Raw genomic sequence first — 25,929 nt, 5'->3', positions numbered from 1 at the left:
GAACCAATTTGATGAAAATAATTATAGAGTTTTAACATACATAGGGTCAGCTCCTCCCAAAAGGCCAAAAAGAACTCAGCAGTGAAGCCATCCAAGTCAGGAATTTTATTTGTCTTAAAAGCGCTAATGGCTGCTTGTATTTCATTATGGGCCTCTAACTGCTGTTTCCATTTCTCAGAGAGCTTAGGGCTTTGTATCCATTCTAAAAAAGAATCAATTTCAGAGGCAGAGGAATTACATTCCATTTGATATAATTTGTTATGTAATGAAAGAATCGTGACACTATTTGGACAGGTTGAGTGAGCGAGTGACCATCATGACTTTAATGGAAAAAATAAGATTTAATTTTCTTTCTTTCCTTGAGATAAGAGGCAAGAGCCTTGCCAGCTCTATTCCCAGCTAGATATTGTATGGAACCCTGAATAAATACATCTCCCCTGGGTCTGACACTCAGAATATGATCATAATCAAAACACTTTTTCAACAAATGGTATAAAATTACATTATCCCATTCGCACTTCAATAGAGATGCCAGAGTAGCTATATCTGTTTCTAAGGCAACTAACTGAGACTGTCTGGAAGCACTGAGTTGGGTAGTACAGCCAATGACACCCCTAATAGTAGCCTTGAAGGCATCCCATATTGTCTCCACTCCTACCAGAGATTCATCATTAAAATGAAAATATTCCTCTGTAACTTGTCATAATGGAAAGAAAAGCAGGATTTTTAACAGGGCATTATTAAAATACCAAAGGGGTGATGGTTGATCCAATTACCGTCCTCGTAGGTTACTCCTGAGCCTATTTCCTCTTAAGTTCATCCAATGTCCTCTCATTCCAGACCTTTCCGTCACTTGAAAAAGGCTCACCTCCTGTATGTTAATGCCATGGAGGTATTTAAACGTCTATCATACCCCCGCTCTCCCGTCCGGCCTTTATTGCAGAGGATACATGTTGAGGTCTAAGTTCTTTATGCCACACCTTCAACCTAACCAAAGCCCATATTCCTTTATCACGAACCTTCCACCCAAGGATATGTAAGCTGAAATTTTTATTGAGCAAAATGGCAACTCCACATTTTCTACCCATAACTGGGTCATAAATACATTCACCCATCTAGTTCTCAACTTAAGCAATTCAGAAGCAGATAAATGTGTCTCCTGCAAAAGAGCTATCTTTGCTTTCTTCAAATATTAAGTGAAAAAAAAATGTTAAGACCCCCCCCCCCCCCCCAAACACACACCCATTGTATGGAATATGATTGCCTAAGGTGGCTATAGCGCGATGGACATATAACAAAGAGAAATAGAAAAAGAGGTCCTCGCCCTGCAGTAAAAAAAATACTCAAAATGTTCACCCATTCCCACCCCCATCCACACAAGCAAATACACATACACCCAGTAAGGCTCACCATCTACGTACCCTCCCAAGTGGTCCCCTGCATCCTGACATGTAGTTGCTATTGCTCCTCTTTCAAAAGGAAAAAAAAAAAAAAAATCAAGCAATAATCTACACAAATAGCACAGAATCCTGTAAAGGAAGCGTCCATTAGAAATTAGTAAGCATATTATAATAGCATCTATCTCCAAAGGCAACAGTTAATAAAGCAAAATACACAGCATGACAATCACCGTTTAAATACTTGCCCCTGCTCGATCAGAAATTTCTTTAGCATTTCTGAGTCCTCAAAAGTGAGAGTCTGATTCACAAATGTGGCATGAAGGCGAGCAGGATAAACAATCCATATTGAGCACCTAGTTGATATCAGAGACGCTCTGAAAGACAGAAGTTGTTTTCTTTTTTGGCCAGCTGCTGGAGAAAAATCCAGAAGAATGGTAATTCTAGACCCTTGTCAAGAGAAATTCAGAGTAGCCTTCACTTTAGTCAATATCCAACATTTCAGGATGGTGCAGAACTTTCAGGATAAAATGATGAGGTCCTGTCATGGCGTTCAGTCGTGTACCAGAAGTACAATGAGCATACTCCACATCAAATGCTTGTTGAAACTGCAAGCCAAGAAGATTCGGGATCTACTGCTCTAAACATTATGGTGTCCAACCCTTTCAAGCTCTCAGGAAGGCCCAGAATGTGCAAGTTACTCTGGCGGCTGCAATTGTTGGCCTCTTCCAATTCAGAATGAATGAGCTCCATAGTTTTATTTTGACACTGAAGACAGCACACTTCATTTTCTAATTGCAATATTCAACCATCCAATAGGCCTTGTTGCTCACTGAAGGTCTGTATCTGGGTGCTCAGATTCGCCAGACTGTTTTTGAGATCTAGAACCTGTTGAGTACTTCCTTGAATCATTAGTTTGATCTGGCTCAGTTAAGTGAGAACCAGCTCCATCAGTTCTAACAGTTCCCATGGCAATGGCCATCTTGATCGGCATCAGTAGCTCTTGCTTAGGACACTTGGCACTGCCGGCAGGATGAAAGACCAAATCAATCTTTTTAACCTTTGGAGCAGATATATTATCAACACCAGAAAACCACTTTAGGAGATGGAAAGTGTAAGTAAATCTACTAGGGGAGCAAGTGAATCAACAAATGTGCAGACACTTGTTCCTAGGCATTGGACCACACCGGAAGTCTAAAATAAATGTATATTTTAATACTTACATAAAAGTACAGTGAACACATTTAAAAATGTACATAAGTGAAAATAAAAAATGTTACTGCCTAACATTTTCAGTAAAAAGTAAAAGTACCAAAAATACAATGAAAGAAACCAATGTTAACAGTTTTATTCCAACAACTTTATTGCTCTACAATTCAATCCAATTTGCTTTTAGTAAAACTAAATTTTGAAAATGACTGCCACTCATGCAGGTGTGCTTGTGAGGCATTAATCCAGCACAGCTAAACCAGTGTTCAACAACTGCACTGGCAGAAAATGGATTGTTCAGTCTCATAAAAAGTTCCTTCATATCAGACCAGACTGCAATATTCTAATGTCTTCTGACTTGGTCTGCAGGTATTGATCAAAGGAATCTGTCTAAAACACTTGGCTTCCATAAATCAAAGCATATCATCATTATCATTTACATTAGAAGTACTGCGGTCTAATTCATCACTTGCATCTTCATTATCATCATCATGGTATCCAATTACAGAGAAGGCTTTTCACAAAGTTGGAATCATCATCTGTTCTTGTTCTAACAATTTTTTGTCTCATAGCAAACTCTGAATATCTTTGTGAACTGTTGCAAAAATGACAAATGTGTGAGAACCCTTCAGTCTTAAGGCCAAAGAAGTGGACTTCATCTCTAAAGACTATCAATCCAGTTGTTAATCACCCCAATGTAAAATTTTCCTTTGGATGACCAGTAGCTTATGTGATAGAGGACATATGTCTATTCACCAAGACCTGCAACCAGCTTCAGCTTCATTTCCGTTTCAAAGTCACTCAATCCATCACTGTTCTGTTTGGCTGGAAAACAGTAACCAGTTCAACAAACACAGGCAATTCTACTGTTCCTAGAGTATATTCAGTGAACAGCAAAATTTAAAAATGTTCCATTGTTTGTGTGATGAGGTTTGCAATAGCAAAATCCTGTTCCAGGCTTTGCTGTTTCATTTGGTTTACCAAGGAATTATCATTTATATCTTGCTTCTGCTTTTAGTTTTAACTGCAAGCATCAGATGTAACCGAGTAAAAAATAGTATAAACTAGTGAAGTTATTACTTCAATAAAATAAAAAACAAATGTTTCCTGTACTTCTTTATACATAAAAGTGACAAAACATTTACTTAAGTACATAAGTAATGCCACACTGGGAAAAGACCAAGGGTCCATCGAGCCCAGCATCCTGTCCACGACAGCGGCACCTGGCATGCTTCCCAAACGTACAAACATTCTACATATGTATTCCTGGAATTGTGGATTTTTCCCAAGTCCATTTAGTAGTGGTTTATGGACTTGTTACATTTAGTTACTATACAACACTGTAAATATATATAAAATTTCAAATGTCAATTTTAAAAAGTAACAATTTTGAACATTCTGTTGTATACAGAATGAATCGCTCTCCTTGCCAGCAAAAAAATGAACAGATCTAGAATGAATCCATATCCTCTTTAACAGTGCTTCCCAAACTGTGGGTCGCAATCCCAAATGGTGTTGCATATACAGCATTTGGCATCATGAACTGGTGGGCACTCTATAAGCATGACATGATGTACCTCAATGGGGATCATGAGGGTCACTGTGGCTGTGATTATGGTGTCGGAGCCGGAAAAATTTTGAGCAGCACTGCCCTATAAGCAAAGTTTCATGAATCAAAAACAAATTACTTATCTATAGCAAGTGTTCTTCGAGGACAGCAGGATACATATACTCACAATGGAGAAGCCAATGTACAGGAAGGGCTCTCCACTTTCAGTAAAAAAAACTTTCTACATGCCTCTGTTGTGTGGAACCCTAGCCAGTTGAGTATACCTAATGGAATTCAACAGGACAGAGGGTATGTGAGGATAACGTATCCTGCTGACCTTGGAGAACACTTAGTGAAGGTAAGCAACTTAGTATTCTGCTTGTACTTGGAGAAAACAATCTTCTCACTTGAAGTACTCCCTAGCTAGAGGCTGGCTTTGGGGAAAAAAAAAGGGGGGGGGTGATAATGGATTGATAGCCTTACAATAGGCAAGGTTGGAGAACAAGTTAACTAACATTATAATTGTTTTGAAAGCCAGCCTAGAACAGAAAAATGAGTTGGGATTCTAAATCCCAAATGAATTCTTGACAACTGTCAAACTGACTGTCCTGGTCCAAACAATAATGTGATATAAATGTGTGAACTGAAGACCTCATTGCAATTCTGGAAATTTCCACTATGGAGGCTAACCTCAAGTGGAAAACCGACACAGCCACAGCTCTAATGTTATGAGCTGTGACATGACCTTCTTGCGTCAGGCCTGCCTGGGTATAGGAAATGCAGACTGCCAGCCAATCTGAAAGAATGCATTTGCTGAAAGCAGTCCCTATCCTCTTTGGGTCAAAAGAAAGAAAAGACTGGGTAGACTTTCTATAGCCTTTAGAACGCTCCAGGTAGGCCATAGATCTCTTGTAGTCTAGGCATGAGGTTTTGGAAACAAATGTTAGCAGAACAACTGACTAGTTAAGATGGAACTTCAACAGTACCTTAGGGAAGAACTTAGTGTATGCACACATGAGCTCTCTATTATTGAAATACTTTGTGTAAGGTAGATCAGCTACTAGGACCTGAAGCTAACTGACCCTGCAAGTTGAATTGATCAATACCAAAAACAGGATTTTCAAGGTCAAGTACTTCAGGTGGCAGGTATCTAGTGGCTCAAAAGGAGCTTTCATCAACTGGTCAAAATGACATTGATTTCCCAAGACACTGCAGGAGGCTTAAACAACAATTAAGGCTGAGTAGATATGGGTTTACCTTCTATTTCATTCTCCTTCATTCTCTCTCTCAAGATACTGCACACACCCAGCACTCCATCTCTGAACTGCTTTCATCTACTTGGCCACTTTCCCACCTCTGCAATAAAACTTCCTTTCTTCAGATTTCCATCTCCACCCACCAATACAGCTCTCAGAACTACAAAGTCTCTTGCCTTGGGGCAATAACTTCTGAGGCTCTACTAACTGAGTAAATTAGCTACACTTATTCAACAAAGTAAATTTCAGAAAAAAAGAGGCTTCAGGATGTGTGCTGGTGTATGGAGATATAATTCTTGGATATTAAAGCTTTAAGGATATTATGCTTTAAGAGGCCTTAACAGTACCTTCTGTACCACGTATCTTTCCCCATTTAAATATTTGCATTTGGCCCCTCAACTATATGGTAAGCTTTCTTGTGGAAAAGCATTAGTATCATGCCAATGCTATTTGAATGTTCTAATTGGTGCTTTAGATACTAGTAAAAAAGGCCCGTTTCTGACACATATGAAACGGGCGCTAGCAAGGTTTTCCTCATAATGTGTATGTTTTGGAGAGTGTATGTGAGAGTGACTGTGTGTGATAGAGAGAGTGAAAGTGTGAGTGTGTGTGAGAGAGAGAGTGAGTCTGGGTGTGAGCGTGTCTGTGAGAGAGTGTGTGTGTGAGAATGAGAGTGTGTGCAATTGCGTATGGGAGACACAGTGTGATAGAGAGAGAGAGTGTTCACACAGATACAGTGTGTGCGTGAATGAGAGTGTGTGTGAGGCACAGATTGTCTGTGAGACTGAGTGTATGAGACCAAGCGAGTATGTAAGTGACTGTGTGACACATAGAGAGTGAATGTGATACAATGTGAGACATAGAGGGTATGAGAGTGAGAGACAGAAACACATTGTCTGTGAGAGAGAGTGTGTGTGTGTGACAGAGATACCTCCCTCCCTCCCTCTCTCTCTATGGTGTCAGGCCCCCCTCTTTCTCTGGTGTCTGAGATTGCTGCCACTGCACCTAAGCAATTGGTGTGCTGGAGGAGAGGAAGAGAGAGAGAGAGTGTGTGTGTGGGGTGGGGGGATGTGTTGGAGGGGTTCAGCTTGGAAGAAGAGGGTGTGGGGGATTCTGGATGCGCTGCCAGATGAAAGAGAGTATGTGTGTGTGTGGGAGGGGGGGGGGGTTCAGGAAGCAATGGCAGATGACAGAGTGAGGGAGTGTGTGTGGGGGGGGGGGGGGGAGGGGGTACAGGAAGCGCTGCCAGATGAGAGAGGGTGTGTGTGTGTATGGGGTTTAATGAAGCGCTCCCATCCTTGAACCCCCTCCCCACCTCAGTCCCCTTCTCTCATTCAAGAACCCCCTCCCCAGTCTCTCCCATCCAAAACCCCAGTCCCCTCCCCACCCGTCCCCTTCTCCAATCCGAGAACCCCCTCCCCAGTCTCTCCCATCCAAAAACCCCAGTGCCCTTCCCACCCGTCCCCTTCAAGCATCCAAGAACCCCCTCCCCCATCCTTGAACCCCCTCCCCACCTCAGTCTCCTTCTCCCATTCAAGAACCCCCTCCCCAGTCTCTCCCATCCAAAAACCCCAGTCCCCTCCCCACTCGTCCTCAAGTATCCAAGAACCCCCTCCCCACCTCAGTCCCCTTCTCCCATTCAAGAATCCCAGTCCTCTCCCCATCTGTCCCCTTCTCCCATCCGAGAACCCCCTCCCCAGTCTCTCCCATCCAAGAACCCCAGTCCCCTCCCCACCCGTCCCCTTCAACTATCCAAGAACCCCCTCCCCACCCCTTCTGCTTCTCCCATCCTTGAACCCCCTCCCCACCTCAGTCTCCTTCTCCCATTCAAGAACCCCTCCCCAGTCTCTCCCATCCAAAAACCCCAGTCCCCTCCCCACTCGTCCTCAAGTATCCAAGAACCCCTCCCCACCTCAGTCCCCTTCTCCCATTCAAGAATCCCAGTCCTCTCCCCATCCGTCCCCTTCTCCCATCCGAGAACCCCTCCCCAGTCTCTCCCATCCAAGAACCCCAGTCCCCTCCCCACCCGTCCCCTTCAACTATCCAAGAACCCCTCCCCACCCCCTTCTGCTTCTCCCATCCATGAACCCCTCCCACCTCAGTGTAGTTCCCATTTGAGAACCCCTCCCCCCCACCTGAGAGCCCCACACCCTTCTCCCATCTGAGTCCCTCCCCACCTACCAGCTCCATTCTCCTGCCGCCCAGGCCCACCACCCTCACTGCCTTAAAAAAAAACCCAATTTGAAGCGCTGGAGTAACAGGCAGCAGCGCCTCGCGTCTGCCCTTCTACTAAAAATCTCTTCCACGACGTCATTGGGCCTTCCCACATTGAGTCCCACCTGCCCTCGCGGTAATTGGAAGTTACCTGAGAGGAGGGCGGGACTCAATGTGGGAAGGCCCAATGACGTCGTCGAAGAGATTTTTAGTAGAAGGGCAGACGCGAGGCGCTGCTGCCTGTTACTCCAGCGCTTCAAATTGGGTTTTAAAGGCAGGACAGCGCCGGGAGCGGACTCGCAGCACTCCCCACCGCTGACATCTGGGGCGGAGCGCCCCCACCACGTCGCCGTCGCGCGTTGCTGAACTTGGGAGGGAGGGAGGGAGAGTGGTGCTCGGGCGGTCTGGGCGGGGCTACCTGAGGCGCGCGGCGCGGTTGGTAGCCAGCGTTTCCTTGGCAGGGGGAGGAGTAGGGAAACACGCGGTCCCTGCTTTCATTTTTCTGTTGCTTTTCCGCCCTCGACGTCATGACGTTTGACGCGAGGGCGGGGCAGCAAGTCGTGGCTTCACCACCACGAACTTACGAACCGTTCTGGGAGTCTGAGTGACTTCAGAACGTTGTCCTCAGAACGTTGAGGGTGCCTTTTTATATTAGATTCCATCACTATTATGCTTGCATCGTCTCTTATTTGAATTTCAATGTCGTTAAATGTGTATATTTTGAACCTGATTCATGGTAGTCTTAGTATTAGGTTTCAATTTGCTGTTCCCAAGTTTTCCTCTTTCATTGTATTTATGTTTATACTTGTACATTTTACTGTTATGCTGTTAAAATTGTAAGTTTGATGTTAAACTGTACCTGCTATATACTGCCTTGGGTGAATCTCTTCATAAAGGCAGTTAATAAATCCCAATAAATAAATATTTGGTGATAAGCACCAGCTGCACTAAGGTGAACCCTAATAGGAGTTGGTTTTAAGATATGACTCAACAACATAGAAGGTATTCCAGCAGTTTTTATTTAAGACAGGAAAAAGGATCTAGAGCCCCTCACACCAAAGAGCAAAATGCTCCCATTTAAAAGTGTTAAGACCTCCTAATAGAAACTCTTCTGAAAGTCATCAGAACCTGAGACACACTAGGTCTTGACATACAAGCCATGAAGGCTAGGGCCTGAAGGCTGGGATATAGTAAGGACCCTTGATCCTGGGTAATCAATGTTGGAAAGCATCCCAGTTTCCATGAATCCCTGGAGGAAAGCTCCAGAAGAGAAAGAAAACACATCTGCCTCAGCCAGTAGGGGATGATAAGAACCATGGTTTCTTGATCCTGCTTAAGTTTAATTAGAGTTTTTGCTATGAGACGTACTGGAGGGTATGCACACAGAAATTCCTCCCACCAATAAATGAGGAAGGCATCTAAGGCTAGTCTGTCATGTGATCCTAGTCTGGAGCAGAACTGAGGGATTTTCTTATTGTACTGAGTGGCCAAAAATCTATTGATGAGGTGTCCCACTCTTGAAACATCTTCTGGGCTACAGTCTCATCCGGAGACCACTCGTGAAGTTGCAGTCTATCTCATAGCAGCTCTATTTTCCTGCCAGATATGTGACTCTGAGGGGCATCTCTTGCGAGATAGCCTACTTCCACATTCTGACTGCATCCTGACACAGTAAATATAAACCAGTCTCTCCATGCTTGCTGATGTGATATACTGCAACCCGGTTGTCTGTATTAAAAATAATTTGATGTGATAAGTCCTTAGAGCATTCCAGATCACTCTTAAGTTTATCTGATGAAGCTTTTCCTAGGCAGACCCAGACTTTGAAGTTGGAACCCATCTACATGAGCTCCCCATCCTTAGCTAGATGCATTCATTGTTACTACCTTTTGAATATGAGGAATTTAGAAGGGGATTTCCTTTTGCTAGATTGGACTGAATCATCCACAAGGATGGCAAGTCCCACAGTGAGGCGATGAAGGATAAGATGCCCTGAAAGTTTCTTGTGGTTTGTGACCACTGAATAGACAAGGTCAATTTAGTTGCCTCAAATTGAGGCATGCCATGGAGTTACATCAATTGAGGAGGCCATGTAGCCCAGCATCCTCGATGTTTCTACACCTGATACCTACTGATTCTTGTGCACTTCTACTATTACTGTACTGAGTTATGATCTACTACAGAGGAAGAAATGCAGATGCTAAAGTCATGTCTAGCAGAGCTTCTATAATTTGATTGACTCTCCATTGCTCCATTCTTAAAGGCTCTTTTGTGCTTTTTTTGCTGATTTGTGTACTTTTGGATCCTCTCTTTTCCTGTTTAGCAGAGCTTCCTTGAAATCCAATTTCTGCAATGGGATTAGCTATGAATTGGGATAGTTTATGACAAACCCTAGTAGATGAATGGTCATGTACACTGATTCTTTTGCACCTTTCTCAAATGTGCTCTTGATCAACCAATTGTCCAAGTAAGGAAAACATTTGCATCCCCAGCGTGCATGAGAACGCTACAACAACTGCTAGGCTATTTTGTAACTACTCCTGATGCCAAAGCAAGGCCAAATGGCAGTAAGTGATACTGAAAAAGTGGTGTTTCCCTACTACAAATCTCAGATACTGCCAGTGATATAGATGTATCTATGTGGGTATAAGCATCCTTTGCATGCAGAGAGCAAACCCAATTCCCTTTTTTCTAGTATAGGAATGAGGGTGCCTAAGGAACCCATCTTGCTTTCTAGGTCAGATACTTGTTCAGGATCCTTAGGTCTAGGATGTGATGAAATACCCCTACCGTGTTTGTGGATAGAAGTTTTTTTTACGTTTTTTTTTTTTTTTTAATTATTTTTGCAGATTTACAATACATTCAAGAACACATCTTGATACAGAAAAGATGAATAATTCTATTCAAATTTCCATATTCTCTAAACGGTCAGCATAAAATTCCAAAGAAAGGCAAAGGGAGAATATAAGTTTCCATATTACTTTTCATAGTATTCATCTTTAGTCCACAATTAGTTGGAGGCATATCACTATATCTGTGGAATAGTAAAAGAATAATATAAGAATAATTCTTCCTATAAAGAAACAGGAGGCTGGAAGTGAGCTCCAGGAATTTTCTTCTTAAATTACGGAGTAGATGTAATTGTTGTTCTTGGTTGTAGAGAGGGGATCAAGGCTATTTTAGAATCTAAGAAAGAACTAATTGTTCAGGATCAAAACACACATATTTAACAGAATTTAATTTTATCACACATTTATAGGGGAAATTCCAACCAAAAGAGATCGCCCAATTATTGAATTTTGGGGCGTAATTTAAGAAACTCTTGACGCCTCTTTGTGTCGCTTTAGAGCGTCCGGAAACATTCTAACTTTATAGTTCAAGAAAAGCTGATCTCCGTGAAGAAAATGTTTTCAATATCCAATCTCTAACTGGTTGTAATACAAAAGTCACTATAAGAGTTGTTGCCATTAAACCCAAGTTATCATCTTCCAAAGTCTGTGTTAAGTTCAAGTCCAAGGTATAAAAAGGTATTCCAGACCCCTGATCAACCAATTGGTCTGTCTCCTTTTTTATAAGGTAACAAATGATAAATTATTGAGACCAGGGGTATGCTTGTTCAGGTATCTTCAGAACTTCAGTCATATATCTTTTAAAAGTTATTAGTGGAGCTATTGAAGCCTGTTTAGGAAAATTTATCATTCTCACTGTATTAATCTCTGCTGATTTTCCAAAGTTTCTATTTTATTCTGAAGATACAAACTTTCTTTAATTAGTTACTTGTGTTTGTTGAAGAACTTGTATGTCTTTTGTATTAATCTCCAATGTCTTGTCCATAGTTATTATATTTCCCTCTAATGTTGGATTTTTTCTGATAAGATTTGAGACTGTTGAATTAAAGGAGAAAGTTTTGGGGAGGAAAGAAGCTTCCAGGCCCATAAAGCTTCCCAAATGGCTTCTAATGTAATTTTTTCTGGGTTTTTTTAACAAAAAAAAAACTTACTTGGTGAAACCAAGGTCTGCCAGAAATTCTTTCAGAAGCCTTGTCTCCTTTGTCACATGGTTTCCAGCAAGAACGTTCCCTTCCCTTTGATCCACTACTACTTGTGTGGATATTTCGCGGTATTATATCCAAGCTGGATCCCGCACCAGGAAACCCTGACACATGAAGTCCCTGTATTAGCCATCCAGAACAATCAACACTACAAGACCTCGTTGCTTTTCTATCTTTTGAATGACCCTAACCTATGAATAGCCACAGCAGAATACATAACTAACTAACAGAAGACCCAATGGTGGCCATGGTTGAATAAAGGCACCTATTCCTTTTGACTCCAATCCTTTCTCCAATTGCAAAAGACTGGAGCCTTCACATTCTGGTCTATTGCTATCAAGTATATGATCCGATAACCCCAATGGTGTACCTCTCTCCATGAAAGCATCCTCTGCTATACTTCATTATCCTGGAGCCACAGAACGTCTTGCTGAAGTAATCCACTCAGATATTTTGGATCTCAGCCACAAATGCTTCTGAGATGTCTTTCAGATTCTTCTCTGCTCAATCCATCAACATCTGTATCTCTTCTCTGCTGCTTGCAGACTTTCCTCCTTGTTTTATGACATAGGCTGCTGTCGTCACATTGTTGGAGAGACTCCTTACTACTTTGTTTTGAGTAGTTGACAGAAATCCAGACCAGCTAAACGGATCACCCATGCTTCCAGATGGGAAAATTAGGTTCTTATCTTGGTAATTTTCTTTCCTTTAGTCATAGCAGATGAATCCATTATGAGTGGGTTGTGTCCATCAACCAGCAGGGGGAGATACAGAGCACTGAAAAACCATAGTGCCTCTTGGCCAGCTAGCTCCATCTGCCTCTTCAGTATTTGAAGCTTCCAAAGCAGTGTTACACCCGCAAAGCATAAGAACATGAACTTTCCTCACAGCGGATGAACGCCCCAAAACTGAAGCTATAAGTCAAAGGAGGGAATGGACTCATCCTCCTGGAGGGAATGGACTCATCCTCCTGGAGGGAATGAACTCATCCTCCTGTAACTGAACAGAAATCCTGAAGACTGTTTACCAACTTCTCCCAATGAGGGAACATATCTACAGGAAAAAGTGAACACAAAAGTAACATAAATCACATAATGAACCACTGAGGGAGGGCTCATGGATTCATCTGCTATAACTAAAGGAAAGAAAATTACCAAGGTAAGAACCTAATTTTCCCTTCCTTGTCATCAAGCAGATGAATCCATTACGAGGTGGGGATGTATCAAAGCAATCCCCAGATAGGGGTGGGAACAAGCCACACCACGCACCAGCATTTGTGCTCCAAAATGCGGTTCACTCCTGGCAGCCACATCCAGCCTGTAATGTCGGCCAACGAGAGCTTAGAAGCCCAGTAGCTGCACTACATATCTCTTGAAGAGAGAGTGCTCCAGTTTCAGCCCAAGAAGAGGAAATCGCTCTTGTGGAGTGTGCCTTAAAGGCTTCAGCGGAGGCCGGCCAGATATGCTGAAAAGATAGCTTCTTTGAGCCAATGGGCTATAGTGGCCTTAGACGCTGGAGACCCTCTACGCGGACCTGACAAAAGACAAAAAGATGGTCAGTGATCCTGAAGGCATTTGACATGCACAGATATTTCAACAGAGCCCTTCGCACATCCAGAAGGTGCAACTGCCCGTAGGCTTCTGGAAACTCCTCTTTAGAAAAGGAGAGCAGGAAAATAGGCTGGTTTAGGTGAAACGCTGAAACCACCTTAGGCATGAAGGAAGGCACCGTATGTACCATTACTCTGGACTCTGAGAATTGCAGAAATGGGTCTCGCAGGACAGCGCCTGGAGCTCAGATACCCGTCTCGCCAATGTCACGGCCACCAAAAAGACCGTCTTTAAGGTCACATCCTTCTCCAAAGCTCGCCTGAGCGGCTCGAAAGGCGAACACTGACAGGCCTTTAAAACTAACCCCAGGTTCCAGGCCAGACACGGAGCTCACACGGGAGGACGGAGCCAAAGCTACCCTCTAAGAAACCATGTCACATCCGGGCAAGCAGCCAGAGAGAGGCCAACGACCTTCCCTAGAAAACATGCTAGGCTGCAACTTGAACATGCAGGGAATTATAGGCCAAGCCTTTTTGTAAACCATCCTGCAGAAAGTCAAGTATCGGCGAGACAGAAGCCCGCATGGGTGTAATTGCTTTAGAAGCACACCAAGCATCAATTGGCGCCAAATCCTGGCATAAGCCACGGAAAGTGGAACGCTTGCAGGCCTGTAGGAGAGTGGAAATGACTTTACTGGAATATCCCTTGTCTCTCAATTGCGCCCTCTCAATAGCCATGCCGTAAGACCAAAGCAGCAGGCGTCCTCCATGGTCACCGGGCCCTGTGACAACAGGTTCGGTACCAGAGGTAACGGCAGGGGATCCTCTATCAGCATTCGCCGGAGTCCGCATACCACGGCCTCCTGGGCCAATCCGGGGCAATGAGAACCACCTCTCCTTGGTGGAGCCAAATCCGCAGGAGTACTCGCCCTATCAAGGGCCACGGAGGGAACACATACAGGAGGCCCTGAGGCCAGGGTTGAGCCAGGCAACCAACTCTGCCAAGCAAAGATCTCTCCATCTGCTGTAGAAGCACGGGACTTCTGTTCCAAAATGGAGCCCGCTGCCAGCTCCATGGGAGTGGGAAAGAACATCGCTCGCCATGCTTGGGCCGGCTCTATCTGAAAAGCACGCCTTACAGAGCCCCGCTGCAGATTTGCGCTTGTCACAAACTGAACAGCGCTTTACTTTCTCAGCAGCCATCGCCGAAAGCGGCGGAAATTCAAAATGGCTGATTCACGCCAAAATCATCCCGAACGCAGGCCCTCCCCGGAGGAGCTACAAAATGCTCTTACCTCACCAGACCGAGTCTCCGAGCTCCGGTCACGCTGCACAATCAGAAGAAAACCTCTTTTTTTTTTTTTTTTTAACGCTGTGAGGAAAGTTTGAGGCAACAGCGAAAGAGGCAAATTTCCAACTCCGGAGGATCAGTAGTATGGGAAAGGCAGGAAAAGGGTGACCTATGTGCCTGCATCCACAGCGTGGGCAAAGACAGGGACAGGGCTTGCCTATTTGTCTACTTCCACATGGGTGCCGGGTAAGGCAGGAAAAGGGCTAACCTATTTGCCAAGTGGGCACCATCAGCCACAACACCCCTGCTACAACTGGCAAAGCACAGGAGCCACCCCAGGCAGATTTTCTGAAGGAGCTTGAACAAGCTGCAACCACCCTGCTGGGGAGATAGAGAATACTGAAGAGGCAGATGGCGCTAGCTGGCCAAGAGGCACTATGGTTTTTCAGTGCTCTCTATCTCACCCTGCTGGTTGATGGACACAACCCACTCGTAATGGATTCATCTGCTTGATGACAAGGAAGGTTAGTTTCCATTGAGGTCCACTGAACTTGTGCAAATTTGTCAAGACAATGTGCCCCCTACCTGTGAGACTTGCATGTCATCACACAGATCCAGTTTAAGGTTTCCAAACTCTTCCCTTTGGACTAATTGTTGCTGTGTAGCTACAAGTAAAGACAGCCTGACCTCCAGTAGTATAAGATGAGCATAGTATAAGGGGAGCAGAATTAGCAGTACAGTACAACTCTCCCACGTTTATGCACCTTCCCAGACTCTCGGGCAGCATCTGCAGCCATTCTTTATACGTGCACATAGCAGCACAGGTGCAGACCTAGGTAGTAATTTTATTATTATTATTAACATTTGAGGTAAGGTATACACAAAAAGTAGCACATATGAGTTTATTTTGTTTATTTATTTATTGCATTTGTATCCCACATTTTCCCACCTATTTGCAGGCTCAATGTGGCTTACAGAGTTTTGTAATGGTGTTGTCATTCCAGGATATCAGATACAGTTAGTGATGTAACAAGATTAAGTAGGGAAAAGAAAAGAGTTAGGTGGGAGAATATAGCAGGTAGACATTCTTAACTGGGTTGGGTTGGCGAAGTGGTTTATTGAGGCTATGGATTTTCTTTGTAGGCCTTATTAAAGAGATAAGTCTTCAGAGATTTGCGAAAATTGGTTATTTCGTCGATTGTTTTCAAATCATTAGGTAATGCGTTCCACAGTTGCGTACTCATGTTGGGCAGACTGGATGGACCATGCAGGTCTTTTCTGCCGTCATCTACTATGTTATAAGATGAAACTTCAGATTCTACAAAAAACATTGAGAGAGAAGTGATTTCTGTAAAGGTCTCATGTGCATCCTAGCACATGGCACTACATCTAAAGACACAACCATCAATCCCAACACTTGAAGGGATACAGCGTCAGAGCAAAACTAAACTGCAGTTGTTTAACTAGTTAGGGACATAATACCTAAAAAGGCATACAGCTCAACTGAGATACAGCTGTATAACTGGTTATGAAGATGAATAAAGGCACCCCAGATCACCCGAAGCACAGCTGAGAAGCTGGTTCAGGAGTGACATTAGACCATGAGCTGCATGGAAAGTCTTTTATCCATCTACTGGAGACAGAAGTACTGAGATTCTAAGAGTGTACGGTACCCTAATAGGATGGATTACAAAGAACTATTTTCTTTTTCTGTCTCCATCCACTGATCAACGGACATAACCCACAAACTACATAAGTATATAAGTACTGACATGATGGGGCAGACTAAAGGTCCATCAAGCCCAGCATCCTGTTTCCAACAGTGGCCAATCCAGATCACAAATACCTGGCAGGATCCCAAAAAAAGAACAAAACATTTTATGCTGCTTATACAGAAATAAGCAGTGGATTTTCCCCAAGTCCATTTTAATAATGGTCTATGGACTTTCCTTTAGGAAGCCATACAAACTTTTTTAAACCCTGCTAAGCTAACTGCCTTTACCACATTCTCTGGCAATGAATTCCAGAGTTTAATTACACGTTGAGTGAAGAAACTTTTCTCCAATTCATTTTAAATTTACTACTTTGTAGCTTCATTGAATCCCCCCTAGTCCTAGTATTTTTCCACTCCACTCATTATTTTATAGAGTTCTATCATATCTCCCCTCAGCCATCTTTTCTCCAAGCTGAAGAGCCCTAACCGCTTTAGCCTTTCTTCATAGGGAAGTCATCCAATCCCCTTTAACATTTCCGTTGATCTTCTCTGCACCTTTTCTAATTCCACTATATCTTTTTTCAGATGTGGTGACCAGAATTGAACATGAAACAAAAAGTGAGGAGAATGGATGAGGATACCAACTGTTTTATATTTATTCACTTAAAAATTATATGTACATAACAGCGACCCGACACGGCCGTGTTTCGGCACAATGGCCTGCTTCGACCAGAATTGAACACCATATTCGAGGTGCGGCCGCACCATGGAGCGATACAAAGGCATTATAATGCCTTTCCTAATAATACCTGGACTGATCTGTGAAATACTAAGGAATTTCATTTTCATAAATTAGAAGGAAGTCATCCTCAGTCATATATCAACAATGCAGGTCAGTCAATCATAAAGTCTCATATCTTTGTGCAGGATCTATCCTGAAACAGCAATATTTGAAAGTGTACTATCGTGGCCAACTACCTCAATCACGATATTCTAAATTTTAAAATTTATCATAAATTAGTATGCAGTTGTTTAAATATTGAACACCAAATTCAGCAGTACTATAATTTCAAATCAAAAGTTGTTTTTAAGAAGTCATCTAACATACCACACAAGTCAGATATCTAACTTTTATGCAAAATCTGTGGAGTCTATCTGCAAGGTTGTACTAGGAATGCACATATTTTTCTGTCCTAAAGTTCAATTTTACTGTCATAACACAGAAATATTCACATTTATACAAACAACAAGGCTTTTACTAACCTTTCGAGGTTGGAAATCATATTTTACACAGTGCTGAAAACCTTTGCCTTTTGATTTCAGTGAAGTGACTATCAAGCAGTTGCCAACAAAATGTGCAGAATACCCAACCCCTTTGCTCGTGCGAAAACTGGAACACAAATCAGAGTATTAACAGAACAGAATAATTTTGCAACTAGTTGCTAACCATCAATCTTTCAAAACAATACATAAATACCAATAGATGCTAACCATACATATTTTAAAGTTTCTTACCTACAACAGACATTTTGCAATGACATAATTTCATTTCATTGCTAGAGCTGTTAACTATATATACTGTTAAATTTAAAAATACTGCTATCCATTATTTCTTTTTTTCAATATACAACTTCAGGTTTTTCTTTACTACTTTTCCAAATAAGGAGATATATATTCATACCTGTTAAATTTCCTTTCCTTGCATCTGCTAGACCAGATAAATAGGTTGTATCCCCTCCAACCAGGAAGTAGAAGTAGAAAACCAAAATCTTCCAAAGACGTTACTAGTATAAGGGCTGGTAGTGTTTGGAACTCTCCAGTATGCCACTACCAAAGGGAGCTAATGAAACCAATACGCTTGAAACAAATCTCACAGTGAACCTCTGCACCACCTCAATGACTACTACTACTACTTAACATTTCTAGAGTGCTACTAGGGTTACGCAGCGCTGTACAGTTTAACAAAAAGGACAGTCCCTGCTCAAAAGAGCTTACAATCTAATGGGCGAAATGTCAACTGTCAAGTGGGGGCAGTCTAGATTTCCTGAATAGAGGTATAGTGGTTAGGTGCCGAAGGTGACATTGAAGAGGTGGGCTTTGAGCAAAGCTTTGAAGATGGGCAGGGAGGGGGCCTGGCGTATGGGCTCAGGGAGTTTATTAAAGGCATGGGGTAAGGCGAGGCAGAAAGGGCGGAGCCTGGAGTTGGCGGTGGTGGAGAAGGGTACTGAGAGGAGGGATTTGTCTTGAGAGCGGAGGTTACGGGTAGGAACGTAAGGGGAGATGAGGGTAGAGAGGTAAGGAGGGGATGCAGATCTAGTGCATTTGTAGATAAATGGCAAAGTGGGAGGCCAGTGAGGAGTAGGTAGAGATATTTACACTTTCAGACTGAGGGAGACAACAAGCGAAATCCAGAACTCCCCCCTCCCCCAAACTGTAGTCTTCCAGGAAGGTCATGAACTGGTCTAGCAGGATTCAAAGGAAATTATGATTGCCTCTTAGACAAGCAGGCAGCTTGTTGCAACTGGGTTCTGAGCAATGCTCATAATTCCATTGCTCCACTGTGTTTTTCATGGCACTGTTCGAGGCAGAGCCAGCCTTGGTATCATGATGGCTTGCGCCTGCTAAAACAACAGGTCTATAGAGCAGAATGCCTTTGGATAATGGGTATTAGCCGTTCTCTATTTTTTTTTCATCAGGACTTCCCAATTCAGAATCAGATAAACAGATGCCAACAGTGGATTCTCTGGCGCATTTTTTCCATTCATAAATTGACTCTCTGTAGTCTGTATTTTCCATCCTCAGAAGAGATCCTGAGGAGCAATGCTAATGATTCTGTTGAACTAATTGGAGTTGGGACAGAACTTTGATCTAACTGAGTTACCTAATCTTTGTTCTCTTTTGAAGACACCGAGATCCTTAAATCTCACAACCTGCTCTCTGGATCCAAAAGCTACTGTTTGGTTACATCTCCCTATACATGGTTTACTCACTTTTTCTTATACCATTCCAGTGCACTATTGTCCAATTTCAAAGTTTCAAACTTATGCTTTCTATCTAAACTAATGGAAAAACTGGTCCGTACTTGTCGCCCACGTGGAGCAGGCTTTAGTTTATCATCCGCAGCAATCAGGATTTTGTTCAAATCGCAACACCGAAACTGTACTAACTGCTTTGTTAAGTGAGAGTCACTCCACACTGGAAACAGGATTGGTTATTTTAGATGTTTCATTAAATCTGTCTATAGCATTTATTTTATTTATTGCATTTGTATCCCACATTTTCCCACCTATTTGCAGGCTCAGTGTGGCTTACATTATACCGTAGTGGCGATCGCCATTATTGGAATGAGAAATACAGAGTGGTATTGCATTAAAGTTCACAAGTGACAGAGTACTTTAAGCAGTCAGTTATAGAGAGTTCATTTGATCTAATAGACCAGTGTATCCCACAATATGCATGAAAGATTTGCATACAGTGGAAGCAGTATATGCAAATCAATTTCATGCATATTCATTATGGATATCCTAAAAACCTGACTGGCAAGGGGGTATTCTACAACTGACTTGGGAAACACTGTGGATATCCTGAAAACCTGACTGGCAAGTGGGGTACTCCAGGACTGACTTGGGAAACACTTTAATAGACCATAGTCTCTTGCTTAGTCAATTTGAAGAAAATGGTTTATCTGGTACAGTTTTGACATTGTTTCGTTCATTTCTTATAGACTGATCTTTTACAGTTAAACAGGTGGAAAAATGTCCCAACCCTCAACCTTTAAATTACAGAGTACCTCAAGGATCCATGTTATCTCCTTTGCTACTCAGTATCTTTTAAGTCCATTAGCTACTATAATACAAAACCATGGTACTTCTGCACATGACATTTTACTTTTATTTTCTGTAGATCTAGATGATGTAGATCTTGGGGGTAAATACTTGGCCTGCTGTCCTTGGAGAACACCTGCTATAGATGAATAGCTTCGCTCTTTCAGTAAATTCTATCTTCGGCTATCATTTTGTCCTTCTAGAAGGATTGCTTCACTGTACTCGAGAGATTTTTCATCCAGCAGGATCATTGTCATCAGGTGAGTAATTTTGCTTTCTCCAAAGACAAGCAGGCCTTCTGTATTCTCACATCTGGGAATACCTAACTACTAGGCTCACCGAAAAAAAACAATGGTAGGACAACAGATACTCTAAACATAGAGGCCTAAAAGATAATTAACCTGAAGCTATTTACATGCTAGTTGTGAAGGTGCAGCCTGAAACTGAAGAAAACTGGGATTATAGAGATGGAGTTGGTTTCCATACACTGAACAAATTCTTCAGGACTGCCTGATCGAACCAGCAGTCACTTCGGGTATCCTGCTTAAGGCATTAATGAAATGTGAATGTGTGGCAGAAGACCATGTCACAGCTTTGCAAATCTCCTCTATGAAGGCTGACCTCAGGTGGACTACCAAATCTGCCCTGGCTCTGACATTACGAGCTTTGACATGACCTCTTAGAGTCAGCCCACCCTAGGCATAAGTGAAGGATATGTAATCTGGTAGCCAATTAGAAACTGTGCATTTGCTGATGGCTACCCCTTATCAGATTTGGTCAAAAGAAACAAAAAGCTGGGTGGCCTGTCTATAGGCTTTAGACTGCTCCAAACAGAAGGCTAAGGTTTGTTTGCAATCTAAGGTATGCAGTACACTTTCACCACTATGGGAATGTGATTTTGGGGAAATGATTAAGATGGAACTTCAACACTACCTCAGGAAGGAACTTAGGATGCATGCAGAGAACTACTCTATTGTGGTGAAAATTATTGTAAGATGGATCAGCTACTAGGGCCTGAAGCTCACTGACTCTGCGAGCTGAAGTGACCGCCACCAAAAACACAACTTTCCAGGTCAAACAGTTCAGATGACAAGAATCAAGTGGCTCAAAAGGAGTTTCATCAGCTTGGTGACGACAACGTTGAGATCCCATGACATAGCTGGTGGTTTTGCGGGTGGCTTTGTCAACATAAAACCTCTCATGAAGCTTACTAGAGGCTATAGAGAGATAGGCTTACCTCCTACACAGAGATATGCACCAACTGCACGGAGATGAACCATTACAGAGTTGGTTTTCACACCAGACTCAGAGAGGTGCAGGAGATATTCAAGCAGTTATTGTGTAGGACAAGTGAGAGGATCTAAGGTCTTGCCCTCACAGCAGATGGCAAAACTCCTCCATTTAAATGTACAACTCTTCTTAGTAGAGTCTTCCCTGGATGCCAGCAAAATGCAAAACACACCCTCTGACAAATCTAAGGATTTGAATTCTACGCTTCAACATCCACAGATCTTCAGATCTCCCTTGGCCAATATAGGGAGATTAGGATCATAGTTCCCCGGTCTTGCTTGAACTTTAGCGAAGTCTTCATTATGAGAGTTATTGGAGAATATGCATACAGAAAACCTTTCCCCAATAAAAAATAAAGGCACAAGACGCTAGTCTGCCAAGTGATCTGAGCCTGAATAGGGGAACCTTATTATTTATTTATTAGGATTTTGCTCACACCTTTTTCAGTAGTAGCTCAAGGTGAGTTACATTTAGGTACACTGGATATTTCCCTGTCCCAGGAGGGCTCACAATCTAAGTTTGTACCTGAGGCAATGGAGAGTTAAGTGGCTTGCCCAAGATCACAAACAGCAGCAGTGGGATTTGAACCGGTCACCTCTGGATTTCAAGACCGTTGCTCTAACCACTAGGCCACTCCTCCACTTAATGAAATACATGGCAAAAGATCCAACAAGGGGGTGCGCCCCACTCTCAGAAGATCTTACGAGTTACGTCCATGTTGAGAAACTACTTGTGCAATTGCAAAAGCCTGCTCAGTCTATCCACCAGGCAGATGTTCTTTCCTGCTAGGTACGTGGCTTGTAGGACCATTCCGTGAAAGAGGGCCCACAGCCTCCTGACACAAGGAGTAGGATCTCGTACCCCCCTGCTTGTTCACAAAGAACATTGCTACTTGGTTGTCCATTTGAACGAGAGTAATTTAGTCCTGTAGCCAATCTCTGAAAGCCTTTAGATTGTTACAAATTGCCCTGAGCTCGAGGAAGTTGATATGGTAAGCTGTTTCCTGAGCAGACCAAGTACCCTAGGTGTGAAGCCCATCCACATAATCTCCCCATCCGAAGCTGAGGGGTAGAATTTGGAATGGTAGTTCCACAGTCAAATTCAGCCAAATTGTTCAGCAGAGAAGGACATCAGTCAACTCTGAAGGAATCTGGATGACATTCGATAGATTCCCAGCTGCCCGAGACTACTGGGATCTCTCAAATGGAGACATGTCATGGGAGTGACATGTATTATTAGGGCCATGTAGTCCATTAATCTCAAAATTTGCCAAACAGTGATCTGCTTGCTGCTTCAAACCCACAAGGCAAGTGTTATCAAGGCCTCTGCTCTCACCTGGGAAAGTTAGGCTCGAGTCTGCAACCTGGGAAAGATAGGCTCAAGTCTGCAATGTATCAAGCAGAGCTCCTATGTACGCCAATTGATGGACCAGGTGAAGGTGGGACTTGAGGTAATTGATCACAAATCCTAGCAGCACCAACACCCGAATAGTTAGGTGAATTGACGGTCGCTCCCTCCTGCGATGTGCTCTTTACCAGCCAATCATCCAGACATGGAAACACATATTCCCAGTCTGCGCAAAAGCACTATAACTACAGATAGACACTGGGAGCTGATGCAAGCCAAACAGCAGAATGCTGTACTGGTAGTGGTGTTTCTCTATTTGGATTACGAGATACTTCCTATGAGTGGGAAGAATCGAAATGGGAGTATAGGCATCCTTGAAGTCCAGAGAGCATAGCCAATCTTTTCCTGAATCATGGGAAGTAGGGTGCCCAGGGAAATCATCCTAAACTTTTCTTTAACAATAAATGTATTCAGGGACCTTCTTTTTGGGAACAAGTACGTACCTGGAATAGAATCCATTCTCTTCTTTCTCTGGTAGCACAGGTTGTACCACACTGGCACCTCCTGAATGGAGGGTGAGCGGTCCTCCCAGTGCCGACGCTTCTCGGGTGCCACATCCCTCGGCTCCCCGGAGCTCTCAGTACCGTGACGGGAAGGAGATCAATGTCGATGCTTCTTAGCCTTCGCCCGTCATCGACACTCCTCGGTACCGAGGACGTGGAATCCTCACGCCTCCTTGGGGCCACACACACACATATACACACATATAAAACAAATACACATATATACAGTGCAATCCACTTAAGTGCAAGGGTCTGGGACCAAAGAAATGCACTTAACCGTTGTGACCCAAAGAAGCTTGACATCTGATAAACGTATGTACAGTACTGTTTATTATTATACGTACAGTATAGTCTCCGTTAACTGACATTAGACTTACTTGAAGTAATCAGTTATAGTCCTCTGTACACTAATGGGTCTGTGAGTTCCAAAGACTGCGTCTGCCAGACGGTGAAAACTGTCCTAGCACTGACATCCAGTGGCCTCCAGATAGGCCCGCACGGTGTTGAGACTCTCCAGCACCCTTCCAATACCCTTCCAACAGTGACAGGTGGAGGTTGTTGAATTTCGTCAGCATGTGCTTCGTTGCTAATTTCATCCTGTTTCATCATCAGCCGTTGCTGCCTGCATGTAGACGCATATCTCGACATCAGTGCTGTCGTCAGCTGTTTGTAGATCATAATCAACAGCTACATAGCGATGAAACTCCTCTTCAGTAACACCGGCTAGGATGTCAATAACCTCTTCATCTGACACGTTTGCAACAGCTGCATCTGTTTCGTCCCTCTCCACATCCTTAAAGCTTGCCAGCTTGTAGCAGTTCACAATGGTTGCCTGTGTAACATGATTCCAGTCTTCTTTCTGCATATGCAGGGAATCAAACAGTGATAGATTACGAGCCAGTTCAACAGCATGTTTATCCTTGCCAGTCTGGTCATCCATAACGTTCATCCGACGACGTAGCACAAGAGCCTGATAATGTTGTTTGAAATTGGCTATTATGCCCTGATCCATAGGTTGGATCAGAGAGGTAGTGTTTGGTGGCAGGAAGACCACCTTGACATTAGAAAGCCTGACATCATCCCTGTGTGCAGCACAATTATCACAAAGCAACAAAACCGATCGTCTTTGTGCCCGCATTCTAGTGTCTAAGTTCTTTAGCCAATGATTCCAAATTTGCCCAGTCATCCATGAATTTGCGTTAGCCTCGTATGACAGAGGAAGTTGCTTAACGTTCTTGAAGCAACGGGGCTGTTTACTCTTTCCAATGACGAGGGGTTCCAACTTCTTAATCTCATCCATATTGCAGCAAAAGGAGGATCATCAGTCGGTCCTTCGATGTTTTACCTCCAGTAGTTTCGGCATGTTAGAATGCAAGTGTTCCATTAGGAATCGCTCGCCAGTAGAGACCGTTTTAGTCAGCATTGAAAATGTTACGAGGTGCAAACTCATTCAATATGGTAGGAAGAACTGAAACAACCCAATTTTCAGCAGCAAAGTCATCAGCGTCTTGTTTCTCACCATGCTGTTTCTTGCATTTTATGTTGTTCCTCCACTTCCATCTTTCCAAGCATCCAACAGTGGCTTTGAATTCAGTTAGTCCAAGACTTTCAGCTAGCTGGTTAGCTTTCTCCATAAGCAGTGGACCACTGACAGGAAACTGTCTGCTCTTGACTCGAGTAAACCACCGAAGAAGTGCATCTTCTAGCTCCTCAGCTTTTCCCGCCCGTTTTCATTTCCGTTGTGGATTTGTATTGTTTTGCCAGTCTTCCAGAAGCTGGTCTTTCTGCTTCAAGACACATGAAATTTGAATGGGATTGACACCACATTCTTTAGCAATAGATGCTTGACTTTGTTTTCTAATTTTTTTTAAGAACTTCTATTCGTTCAGCCAGTGTTAAAGTCTTACACACACACGGGAAAATTAGGTTCTTACCTTGGTAATTTTCTTTCCTTTAGTCATAGCAGATGAATCCATTATGAGTGGGTTGTGTCCATCAACCAGCAGGGGGAGATAGAGAGCACTGAAAAACCATAGTGTCTCATAGCCAGCTAGCTACATCTGTCTCTTCAGTATTTGAAGCTTCCAAAGCAGTGTTACACCGCAAAGCATAAGAACATGAACTTTCCTCACAGCGGATGAACGCCCCAAAACTGGAGCTATAAGTCAAAGGAGGGAATGGATTTATCCTCCTGGAGGGAATGAACTCATCCTCTTGTAACTGAACAGAAATCCTGAAGACTGTTTTCCAACTTCTCCCAATGAGGGAACATATCTACAGAAAAAACTGAACATAAAAGTAACATGAATCGCATAATGAACCACTGAGGGAGAGCTCATGGATTCATCTGCTATGACTAAAGGAAAGAAAATTACCAAGGTAAGAACCTAATTTTCCCTTCCTTGTCATCAAGCAGATGAATCCATTACGAGTGGGTTGTATCAAAGCAATCCCTAGATAGGGTGGGAACAAGCCACACCACACGCCAGCACTTGTGCTCCAAAATGCGGTTCACTCCTGGCAGCCACATCCAGCCTGTAATGTCGGGAAAACAAGAGCTTAGAAGCCCAAGTAGCTGCAATACATATCTCTTGAAGAGAGAGTGCTCCAGATTCAGCCTAAGAAGAGGAAATCGCTCTTGTGGAATGTGCCTTAAAGGCTTCAGACGGAGGTCA

The 25,929-nt window shown here is 43.1% G+C and overlaps 1 protein-coding gene across 1 annotated transcript in view; it reads right to left on the bottom strand.

Moving 5' to 3' along the window:
* NBEA (neurobeachin) overlaps positions 1 to 25,929 on the bottom strand; it is a 1,994,973-nt gene that overhangs the window by 1,767,117 nt on the left and 201,927 nt on the right. The window contains 1 exon segment of the mRNA XM_030200381.1: positions 17,494 to 17,620. Within this exon segment, the coding sequence (XP_030056241.1) occupies positions 17,494 to 17,620 (127 nt within the window).

Source organism: Microcaecilia unicolor, chromosome 4, assembly GCF_901765095.1.
Source record: "Microcaecilia unicolor chromosome 4, aMicUni1.1, whole genome shotgun sequence".
Taxonomy (NCBI): domain Eukaryota; kingdom Metazoa; phylum Chordata; class Amphibia; order Gymnophiona; family Siphonopidae; genus Microcaecilia; species Microcaecilia unicolor.
This window is presented reverse-complemented; position numbering and strand designations above follow the sequence as displayed.